Here is an 11,197-nt window from a genome sequence, read left to right as displayed (position 1 = left end):
CCAGCCTCAGTCGCCAGACTGAGAAGTAAACCACTGTTGCTTTCGTATAGCCTCCGTCGCAATTCGATATCTACGAGTAAGCTCCCTTTAATCGAAAGGACTCCCATGAAGGAATCTTCATGTGACTGGCTACGAAACACTCTACGCAGGATGCAGATAATTTGGAACAGCAAGCTCGAACAGCTGATCGTGCGGAATCTTCATATCAAGGAGCAGCCGCTCAATGTATTCGCCAAGACTGTGGAATTCTCAGCCCTTGATACTTGAACGAGCAAAGATTCTATGACTTCAAAGACTGGGTTCCCAATAGGGTTACATGTTAGAGGCACCCGACCATTTGAGCTTAGTGATAGCTTCTGCTTTGAGACGTTTCCTGGCACCTTGAATCTTCCTATGCTTGACGCGATTTTGATATCCTTGCAAGATTCCAAGGTTTAATCAGCGATAATCCTCTCCTTGGGCGTTTCTTACAATAGCTGACGCGAGATATTGTGCCACCTACAACATCTATACCCGATTGGCAGCTTTCAGGCAGTCCTTTCCTTTCCAGGACCTCATTACCGCTCAAAACAGGAAAAGCTATTCATTTCACACGTTCAGCAACCACAGCAGCCGTTAAGATAAAATGTGGATATTCATCAGTGAGCCATATTCTGATGCCAATATCCTCGCTTGCTCCCGCCACGATGAATATCCACTACCCCGCATTTGCGGATGCGATCTAGTGATACAAGCACGTGAAAGTGTGCTTTACACAGTTTGGTCTTCCCAAAGATGCGGATCCGTGTCGTCCTTGGCTTACCTACGCATTGCAGGAGCATCCCGACTGCTGCATATGGTAGATGCATACCATGCCTACGTCGGACACAACCAACATGATGCTGGCATATCAATACCATGATGTGATAACTCATAACCGCATCAAATCTGCAAAGCTCCCGGGCGCATGTTTGACATGAATCAACACTTGATTTACTAAAACAGAATTCTTGTTGAATTGCACAGTCTGGCCTTTTGACGCATGGGCCAAGTTACCAAGGTTGTTCAGATAGGCAGCCATAGGATTGGTTTGATAGCAAGATTACGAAGTGATGTGCCCATCGAGACCCTGGTGATGTAAGACTCTGTGCTAGGGTGCATCAGCCGAATCTACAGTACAGGGCGTAGATGGTGGCAGTAGCTAGAAGATGCAGGACCGTGCATGTTGTGGACCGCCGTGCGGAGTTCAAATGGAGAGCCGGCCAGAAGCATTAGAACTTGACTTCCCCGCTACAAGAACTCGACGACTCATTTCCTCTCTGCCCATCTTTCACAAATTCCCACTGGGCGTCACATTGCTAAGTGATCACATACATCACGATCGGCATCACGTGACTGGAGTTTCACTCGGAACCGCTCTCGTGAATCAGATCCGTAGCCAGGACAAGGCTATCAGACGCCGAGCATTAAGCTACTCGCAAGCATTAAAGGGGACCTCCGAGATACTTTCAATCTTATTGCTTCATCACGCATTCCACTATGACTATTATTACGCGCTCTCTCGAATCAATGGTACTGCAAGCACATCGTGCAAAAGGTGTCCGCTACCCTACAGCATCGCAGAAAGACTGCTTCAAGACGTGGTACTCATATGCTCTCCGCCAAGGCGAGGTGCGGAAAGTTAGTCCTGCGATCCTACAAGAACATGGCAAACATTTGCGCGACATCAACGAGGCTTCGCCGGGCGGGAGAACCTATTTATAATAAGGTCAGTTACGAGATATGCTTTCGTTCCTTAGGACTGACTCTGAAAGTGGGGTTTCTGAGAGCGTGTGAGAATTCGCAGTTCGTACATGCGACTGGACTGTAGTGTTTGGTGTGTTCAAATATTGTAGTAGCAATACGACGATATCTCTTGTTGAAGCCAAAATTTGCGGCTCTAATTATTACTTGGTTCTTGCTTTATATTTTTTTTAGCATAATTGCGTGGGCTCCTGTCGTGCTGCTAGCAAAGTCAGTCCGTTAATCGTTTGTAATATGGCAAACACTAGGTTTCCCTTAGGGCATGGAATTTCTTTAGGAACGATGCAGGATTGCCGTTTCGTGGGCGGTAATCCCATCGTCACAAACTTGTAATATTTTGGTTGGCGATGACACAGTCTGTACATTGAAGGTACCTTTGTGTCCACTTCGGAAGATAGGCACGATTTCGATCGACATAATGTATACAGGGAGAGTAGGAAGGAATGATTGTCCGCTTGAGGGTTGTTCCTAATGACGAAGGAGGTGCCCGAAGTCGACGGCTGGCGGGATGTTACGCGGGGTTCTGTTGAACGAGCCAAAATTGATTCAAGAAGATCCTTTGCTTCTCAGGATCAACTGCCACGCAATATACCTTAAGTGGTGGTCCCTTCTCCTCGAGGCAGAATACCAAAGCCTGGGTGAGGTGGTTATCAAAGTAGAGGCAATTCCACGATAGTCCATCTAAGGCATTGAGAGAGATAAGACCGATGATGTGCATGAACAATACGATAGTTTGAGAGACTCCGTACGAACCAGGAAAAGAAGTTCGGACGAGAATAAGATTGAACAGACGGGGAGACTACTCAATATAGAGAAGTTCATGTTGATAAGATGATAGCTTGTAGGAGCACGACGAGCTGCGTGGTATTACGATTTTACGGAAGGCTTGAAGATGAAATGAATAAGCGTGAATGGCTTATTGCTAGACAAAGGTGCGAGACATATTTTGCAGGCTGTTTTAGCCCTGGTATCAGGGTGCTCAGGCCTAGGCGAAGTAGACTTGCAATTTCAAGCAAAGTATAACCCGTGACTTTTCCCCATGCGTTTTTTTAGTACCCAGTAAAGAGCAGATACAATCTCTAGTTAAGTACTTTGAAACTATAATGAAATGGGTAATTAGTTTAACTCAGCACGTGAGCGGCTGCAAACAGTTGCCCACGGTAGGTACTTCGTGAGTGTGGCTTCGGGGATACTTCAACCCGACTTTTAGTGAACGCGATCTGGGGAAATGGATATGCGCAATTTTTTTTATACATGGACCAAGGAAAGCTCACCTATGTTGCACATGGTATGCACGTGTACTGCGAATAGTGATGAGAGTGTAAACTCAGATATTTTGCCTTCGGTCTGACTAATTGCGGGCTGGGTGAAGCTATTCCATATGAAGACTAGTCTGAATTTCCTGATTGAGCAGCTAACACCGCCAAGATCGTCTGCAACCTCGACCTTAGCTCCATCTACACCAGTCTGAGCTGAATGTTTGCGGTTGATGGCGTGAATACCCACCGCATTGGTCCGAGGCACGTCATTTCAACCAAGGTAGCTACGAAGAAACTAATAGCAGGGTATGGCGGCTGCCATTTCAAATCACTCTGTAATCACAAGGCCGGGGGCCGTGGCTAGGTATATAACATTGATCGAACGGCCATTGTTTGATACTCCAGACATCTTTGACATCTTCAACTCGTTCAACTTCTACAAACCCTCAATCCACCACAACAATCTGCAAATATGGCTCTCTCCTTCCGCCAAATGACTGGTGCTCCCAACAGCACTGCATCCCCATCCGACTCCGCACTCATCATCATTGACGCACAAAACGAGTATGCGTCAGGGCACCTTGCTGTCACAAATGCTCCTGAGAGCAGGAAGTCCATCGCCAGCTTGCTCGAGAAGTACCGCGCAGCCAACGGAAAGATCATCCACGTGTTACACAGAGTGCCAGAGGGTACCCCAGTCTTCACACCCGGAACTGAGCTTGCGCAAGAGTTCAAGGAATTGACCGCAAAGGTGAGGGATAGCAATATTCTTCTTGAAGTTTTCAATTACTCACAATTCACAGGACGGCGAGCCAGAGATCTGGAAGCAGCACCCAGGATCTTTCGCAGGTACCAACCTCCAAGAGACATTGCAGAAGTGGGGTATCAAGAAGGTTGTCCTGACCGGTTACATGGCACATGTCTGCGTTTCCACAACAGCACGCCAGGCAGCCCAAGAGGGTTACGAGGTTATCATCGTTGAGGATGGCATCGGTGACCGTGACATTCCTGGTATGACCGGCGCAGAGGTCACCAAGGCTGTACTCAACGAGTTGGCAGATGCCTTCGGCACGGTCCTTCAGAGCAAGGATATCAAATAAAGTACTGAGAAGCATAGAATATGAATCCGTATAACTGTACCAGCACAGCATTCTCCACGCTCGTGAACCTGATTGGATACTGCAACCTTGGGGGTAATGGCACTACCTGAATTCCTCAAACCCTGGTTTACCTCTCCGCATTCTGCCGTTTACTCCATTGGGCCAATGCCCAAATACCTTTGACAACAACATCCTCTCCCTCATCGCCCTTGAGGGTCATTCCCTTCTTTTCCAAATGATATCTCCGCAGATCCTCATAAACGGTCACCAATATCTCCTTGAAATGATTAGTTGGCCGGCCCTGCCATCCTAGCCTCCCGATTCTTGTGCAGCACCGATCCACAACCAGGTTCATAACCTCGTGTCTTTTAATCGGCCATGGAGACGGAGGGGAGCTATGCGCAATACTTTGCGAAAGTAGTACAGTGTACAAGTACAGCAAAGGAAAGTGTTGCTCATTTTTCAGTCGTGAAGCTTCGATAATGGGTTCCCATCGAATCTCTGTTTCGGTCAACCCAATACACGCGTTCGCTCTCCAGATCAGGTGGTTTGCTTGAGGATTCGTTGTCAGCCATTTCGGTAGCGTGGTCGAAGCGCTTGACATCAAACGCGCGAGGCGAACGAGAGGAATGGCAAGTCCGATTGCAGTATTGGGCTGCCTACGAGAGTCCCGGGTTCCAACGACGAGGTTGTAAGAGTCTATCATAGCATTTTGCATACGATTTTGCGAGATACTCACTTCACGACCGGTTTGCAAGAGTGCTGGTATGATGGCACCCTCCAGGATTTGCGTAACAGTGAAATTTCCATCAGGAGTTTGCTGCCAGAGCATTTGGAGGCGGTTCCATATGTGCCTCATGAAAGCATGGAGGCGATCTAGCGGCTGCTCGGTGAGTGCTGCCCATATCGATGACACGGTGAAGGGAGGCTCTGGAGACTCCTTTTTGACGACGACGACAAAGCGACATGTCGGGCATGCTCTATTGTTACCTTTACCATTATTAAACCATTTCTCAATGCAAGCGTGTCCAAATATGTGCTTGCACGGCAGGGCGGCTGGGTGATGAGTTGTGCCGAAGGCGTCGCCACAGATTGCACAATCTTCAACTGGTAAGAGTAGGTAGTTGAGGGAATTTTCCATCGTAGTGGGTTGTGTGGTAAGATTATCAATATCTGAATAGGAAGTAAAATCATTTTGTAGTAATGAGAGGCCATGTCTGTGACTGTGAAGTTGTTGGATATGAACGTTTGTCATGAGTGATCAAGCATTATGTGAAGATTTAACGCTGCGGAGTCGGTTTGTAGACTCACTGCTTGACGAAACCACCTGGTAAGTGCCATTTTTTGTTTGCTGTGCCTCAAAATAAAGCTACAAGCAAATTCCACTGAAGTTTTCAACAGTACGTTGCATGTCTGACATGCATCGTCCACATGGTAATCGGCCATGACGATAGGGATAAGACGTATTCTTGTGAGTTTATTTCAAGCTTGTAATATCATTCGATCGCATCTAGGGCGTGCAGCAAACTATTGGTATGATGTTCTAAATGTCAGACAACGTGAAAAGTTTTGTTTCGGTACAGGTGTTCACTCTGCGTCTGGTTTGTCTTTGACTCGTAAGATTCTTCAATGGTTGAGAAGACATCCCACATTTACATACAAGCACTGAAACAAGTCTTTCATAGACACAAAAGACGAGCATGACACGCGGGATGTGAGACACCATACAGCAGACGCTGTGATGGAGGCTCAGGATTGATTGATTGATTGATTGATGTTATTTAACGTCTATATAAAACCTCCTATAGGGTATAAAGACAGGTTAAGCTCTAGGCTTCTAGTGGTGAATCACATGCCTAAGTGACCTAGTTAGGGGGGTTACGCGCTCGCGGCTGTTATATTTAGCCCTTCTGCTAGTTAAAGAGACTTAGTAAGGGTGTGTGCTTACTAAAGTAAAAGATAAATTATATTTATAGGTAGTAAAAGCTGCCTTTTCTTATATCTTTTAATACTAAGGAAAAGTAAGGAATAGTAGGGAATAAGAGTGTAGATTTATAGAGAAAAGGAGAGGTAATAAGTATATATATGTGTTATTATTACCTTATATAGGTATTCTTATAGAACCTAGTAACTTAAAGTAATACCTTAAAGTCCTCTAGGTTCTTAAGTATACCTTAGAGGTATTAGGTCCCTCCTACCCTTAGGTAGGAGGGTATATTAGGCGTTGTGGCTATCTATAAAAGATAGCTAATGCCTTAGTTTTCTAGTATAGTATAATATACTTAGGTGTCTTTAGCTAGCTATATAAGTAGTTTAGCTTAGTATTTAGGTAGTTAAACTTTTTATAATACTATTTAAAGTTGCTATATCTAGATTAGATAGCAAGAAGTGTAGTAAGCGTTAGTTAGGTTAGGTCTAGGTATAGTAATAAGGTTATTATACTATACTTGTACTCCTACTAGTTATACTAGGTAGATAGCTTAGCCTTCTTTATATCCTAACTATCCTATCTTGCCTAGTTAAGTATTTTCTTAGCTATTAACCTTATACCTAACGCTGTGGCCTACCTAGCTATACTAGTAGGTAGAGTTAGGTTTTAGGCTTCTATATTAGCAAGGGAGTCTACTTTCTTATTTCTAATAATACCTTTATATCCTAGTAACTAGTAGACTTTAATATTGTATATTTCTATTATAGCATAGCAGGCTAGGAAGGCCTACTAGAAGCTTATTAGGGCGTTACCTTATAGGCCCTAGATTACTAAAGTGCTATCTATATATATCTAGGCTCTAGTAAATTAGATCCCTATTTATATAGCGCACTAGAGGGCCTAAAGGGCGCCTACTACTTCTATATTAAAGACGTATAAGTCTAGGTATAATATCCTACTACTATAGGTAATTATTAACTATACCTAGTATATAGTAAAGCTATAGGTAATAACTCTATTACTCTTTATATACTACTCTAACCTATTAGAGAAGATAGTAAGCTCTAATAAGTTATATTTCTACTACTACTTATTAAAGCGTTCTATAGACTCCTTCTTAGTAAGACTATCTATAGGGTCTATTCTATAGCCTAGTAAGAAGTGTAGTAGCGCTAGTGTAGGTTATTTTATTTTACTTAGGACTATCCTAAGCCTTTAGACCTTTAATTAGGGTATCTACCTAGTGCTAGTATTCTATCCTTATTATATAATAGGGCGCTAGATTTACTATATAAGGGGGTAGTCTTAATCTATAGTCTAAAGGTGCAAGGCAAAGCAGAGCTTTACTTCCTCTAGGGCTATTAGTGTGAAGGGCTTGGGCTTATGCCTAAGCCTGGGTCTAACACAAGACGGACCAAGTCTAACACTACTACTAAGCGAACACATTGCACACCTATAAAAAGGCGCTAAGGGCTTACCTCTCTATTAAGATACTAAATACTATTATTAACACTTATTATATTCTCCCTTAAGGCTAGTCTATAATATTTTAGTATCTTCTTCTAAATATACTATAATAGTAATAAGAGATAGATGCGCTAGATATTTAGAATAACTAGGTGCAACCTAATATAGTAGAAAGGCTAATATAATAGGTCTATAGATTAATAGAATAATAGGCTTAAGACTCTGCTATAATAGCTATACTATATTAATAGAACAAGGAAATACGCAATTAGATTCTATCCTAACCCTCCTCTAAGCCTGCTAGGTTTAATAATATACTACCTCTGCCCTCTCCTACCTTATATTATAAACCCTTCCTAGTTAGCTTACTATATAATAGCACTAAGGTAAACTTCTCCTCCTAGTAAATAACTATAGAGTTTAAACTACGTGCAGATAAGGTCTTTATTAGGGATAAGGAGGCAAGGTTTATATATATTTAGTCCTAGTTATTACCTATAGTCTAGCGTGCTATAGCACTATACTTTAAGGATAGTGTATATAAGTGTTAGGATATAAGCAGGTTTCTTAACTACCTAGTGTTCTATTATAGTAACTATTATAGGCAGGAGCGCGCCTAAGTTACATTAGAACACTTATATTAGGGCTAAAATTAGCTTTTTATAGAGTTCTTTATAAATTTTATATAGCTCCTTATATAGTTAGGAGGTTTATACTAGGATAATAAATAGAAGCTTTTATAACTTTAGCAATCTCTTAATAGTTATATACACTTAGTTTCCCTTAATAGGGGAGTCTTTAGGATAAACTATAACGCAGCTATAGAGGAATATAAGATAATTATAGTAGATATTAAAATAGCCTCTCTAGAACTAGGCTTTCTTTAGGCTAGTAAGTCTAAGGAACCCTAGTAGAAGTCTAACTTAGATTAGGACAGCGACACAAATATAGTAGAAGTAGTAGCCTTATTAAGTGCACCTACTAAACTACTAATATTACGCCCTAACTAGATCCTATAGGACCTGTTTAATATATAGAAACTAGCAAGGGTCTACACCTAGTATAGATAGGGCGGTTATTTTATACGTGCATGCCCTAATACCCTATTACTATAACTAGTAGGTGTTAAGACAGTTATAGTATTAGTAAGCAGCCCTAATTTAGGAAACTAGCTGCCCCTAACTTTAGGCTAAGTTAGGGGTATAAGGAGGATACTATAATAGAGGAATTATTAATAGTAGAGGCTATTAAGTATCCCCTAGATATTAAGGCTAGGTTAAATAATCCTCCTTTCTTTATTCCCCTCCTCCTAGGTAGAGTAGAGAATGTGCAAGTAATAGTTAATTTAGGGTACTAGTGTTTTAGTGTAGTTAAGGAAAAGTTAGCAAGATAGATTAGTAGGAACTTTATTAATATTCCCCTGCGACCCTTATAATATACCTAGGGAATTACTAAGGGTACAAGAATTTTATAGTTAGTAGTATTAGACTATAATTTAGATAGTTAGTAGTCTTAGCTTTTAGCTTATATAGTACCTAGTCTCTCCTATTAACTAATACTAGGTAGACTATAGCTATGCAGAGAGGGCGTTATTATAGATATTCTACAAGGCAAATTAATAATTAGGAAGGCGGGAAATATAGTAGTATAAGAGAGCGGGAGACGCCTATATCCTACCTGTATCTTTATTATCTTAGGTTTAGTTATAGCAGGGTTACTAAATTAAGGACCCTAATAGGAAGATATATAGGTATAAATTTTTATAATAAATATACTAGATATTTTATAGGTAATATATAACTTGTGCCTAACAAAATATCTAGGAAGTGTTAATAAGGGAAGTCCTATTAATATACACACTATCTATATTACTAATAGCATAGTTCCCTATAACCCTAAGTATAAAACTAGAAAGATAAAGTTGCTACTAGAACTATAAGAGTTTAAGGACCTGTTTAACAAAGAGTTAGTAAGTAGTTTGCTGCCCTATTAAGGTAGTATAGAGTACTATATTTAGTTAATAACTCTCCTAGATAGAACCTAGCCTAACCCCTTATAGGGTCCCCTATACCCTATATCTTATAATTAATTGCTAGAACTAAGAATATAACTTACTAGATTAATAGATAAGGGCTAGATCTAAGCAAGCTCTTCTATAGCTAGAGCTCTAGTATTACTAGTAAAGAAGCTATTAGGTAGTTAGCGCCTTTGTATAGATTACTAGATGCTTAATAGCATAATAATATTAGACTAATACCTACTACTACTTATTAAGGAAACTTTACGCACACTATCTAGCGTAAATTAGTTTATAAAAGTAGATATTTGCGCTACCTTTTATAAAGTTAGAATAGTAGAAGGTTATAAGTCCTTAATAGCTTTCTATACCTAGTTTAGGTTATATAAATAGTTAGTATATCTATTTAGTCTTAGTAGTATACTATCTACTTTCTAACAATATATTAATACCACGCTTGCAGAGTTACTTAGATTATATATAATAGCCTACCTTAATAATATCTTAATTTATTTAAGAGGAGACTAGTTTAACTATATAGAAAAAGTAAAGTATATACTTACGCTATTAAAAGAAGTAGGACTACACCTAGACTTAGAGAAGTGTGCGTTTAGTGTTAAGGAGGTACGCTACCTAGGCTATATTATTAGAGTAGGCAAATTACTTAGACCTAACCCTAAAAAGCTTAGGGTAGTATAGGAATAGGAACCCCCTAGGAATATAAGAGAGGTAAGGAGTTTTCTAGGTTTTACTAACTTCTACTACAATTTTATTGCAAAGTTTTCTAAAGTAGCAGCGCCTTTAAACTAACTAACTAGGAAGGATACCCTATTCTAATAGGGAGAGGAAGAATAGAGTATATTTAATACACTAAAAAAGGCATTTATATCTAGACTAGTACTAATATAATAGGACCTAGCTAAAGAAATATTATTAGAAGCAGACTATTTAGGATACGCTCTTAGGGGTTGCTTATTGCAAAAAGTTAGGGGCGTCTAGCGCCTAGTTACTTACTACTCTATAGCACTAACACTAAAGAGATAAAACTATACTATATATAATAAGGAATTGCTAGCTATTATTAAGTGTCTTAAAAGCTAGTTAGTAGAGTTATAGAGCGTTTATAAACTATTTATAATATTTATAGACTATAAAAACCTAGAGTACTTTACTAGCCTTTAAAGCTTAAGTAAGTAATAGTACTACTAGGTAGAGGAACTTTTAAAATATTAGTATATCCTATAGTATAGACCTAGCTATCTTATAGGATAACCTAATACCTTAAGTAGGCAACTATAAGACTTAAACTTCTCTAAAGCAACACTATAGTTAGTAATGCGCCCTAAATTAATTTAGGTTACAGTGTTAGAAGCAGAGGAGGCGTCTAAGTTACTAAAGGGCGCTAGCCTTTTTACTAACCTGTATATATAGACACTATAGGACAAAGCAGTATTAGAAGATAAGATATACTAAGTGCGTCTTAATACAGTTTAGAAAGGCGCTAGGTCTTTCCTAGTTCCTACTAACACAAAGCAATAGATTAGGGACTATACAATTAGCGCACACGGCACTTTGCTTTAGAGGGGCGTTATTTAGTTACTAATATAGGAACCCCTTATAACTACTATTATATAGTAAGTAT

The 11,197-nt window shown here is 40.2% G+C and overlaps 3 protein-coding genes across 3 annotated transcripts; 2 read left to right on the top strand and 1 right to left on the bottom strand.

Moving 5' to 3' along the window:
- Nucleotides 1-1,518: 1,518 nt before the first annotated feature.
- IAQ61_005146 (uncharacterized protein) lies at nt 1,519-1,743 on the top strand (the record flags this gene model as incomplete). Its single annotated transcript, XM_066096683.1, has 1 exon — nt 1,519-1,743. One exon carries the CDS (start codon nt 1,519-1,521, stop codon nt 1,741-1,743), a length of 225 nt encoding a protein of 74 aa, XP_065953378.1.
- A 1,770-nt stretch (nt 1,744-3,513) lies between these two features.
- Nucleotides 3,514-4,141, top strand: ISC1 (phospholipase C type enzyme; the record flags this gene model as incomplete). Its single annotated transcript, XM_003843036.1, has 2 exons — nt 3,514-3,792; nt 3,845-4,141. 2 exons carry the CDS (start codon nt 3,514-3,516, stop codon nt 4,139-4,141), a joined length of 576 nt encoding a protein of 191 aa, XP_003843084.1.
- Nucleotides 4,142-4,268: 127 nt separating this feature from the next.
- On the bottom strand, nt 4,269-5,396 carry IAQ61_005144 (uncharacterized protein; the record flags this gene model as incomplete). Its single annotated transcript, XM_066096682.1, has 1 exon — nt 4,269-5,396. One exon carries the CDS (start codon nt 5,394-5,396, stop codon nt 4,269-4,271), a length of 1,128 nt encoding a protein of 375 aa, XP_065953377.1.
- Nucleotides 5,397-11,197: the final 5,801 nt, after the last annotated feature.

The sequence above is a fragment of the Plenodomus lingam genome (genome assembly GCF_022343315.1).
Source record: "Plenodomus lingam strain CAN1 chromosome Unknown contig_21, whole genome shotgun sequence".
NCBI classification, from domain to species: domain Eukaryota; kingdom Fungi; phylum Ascomycota; class Dothideomycetes; order Pleosporales; family Leptosphaeriaceae; genus Plenodomus; species Plenodomus lingam.
This window is presented reverse-complemented; position numbering and strand designations above follow the sequence as displayed.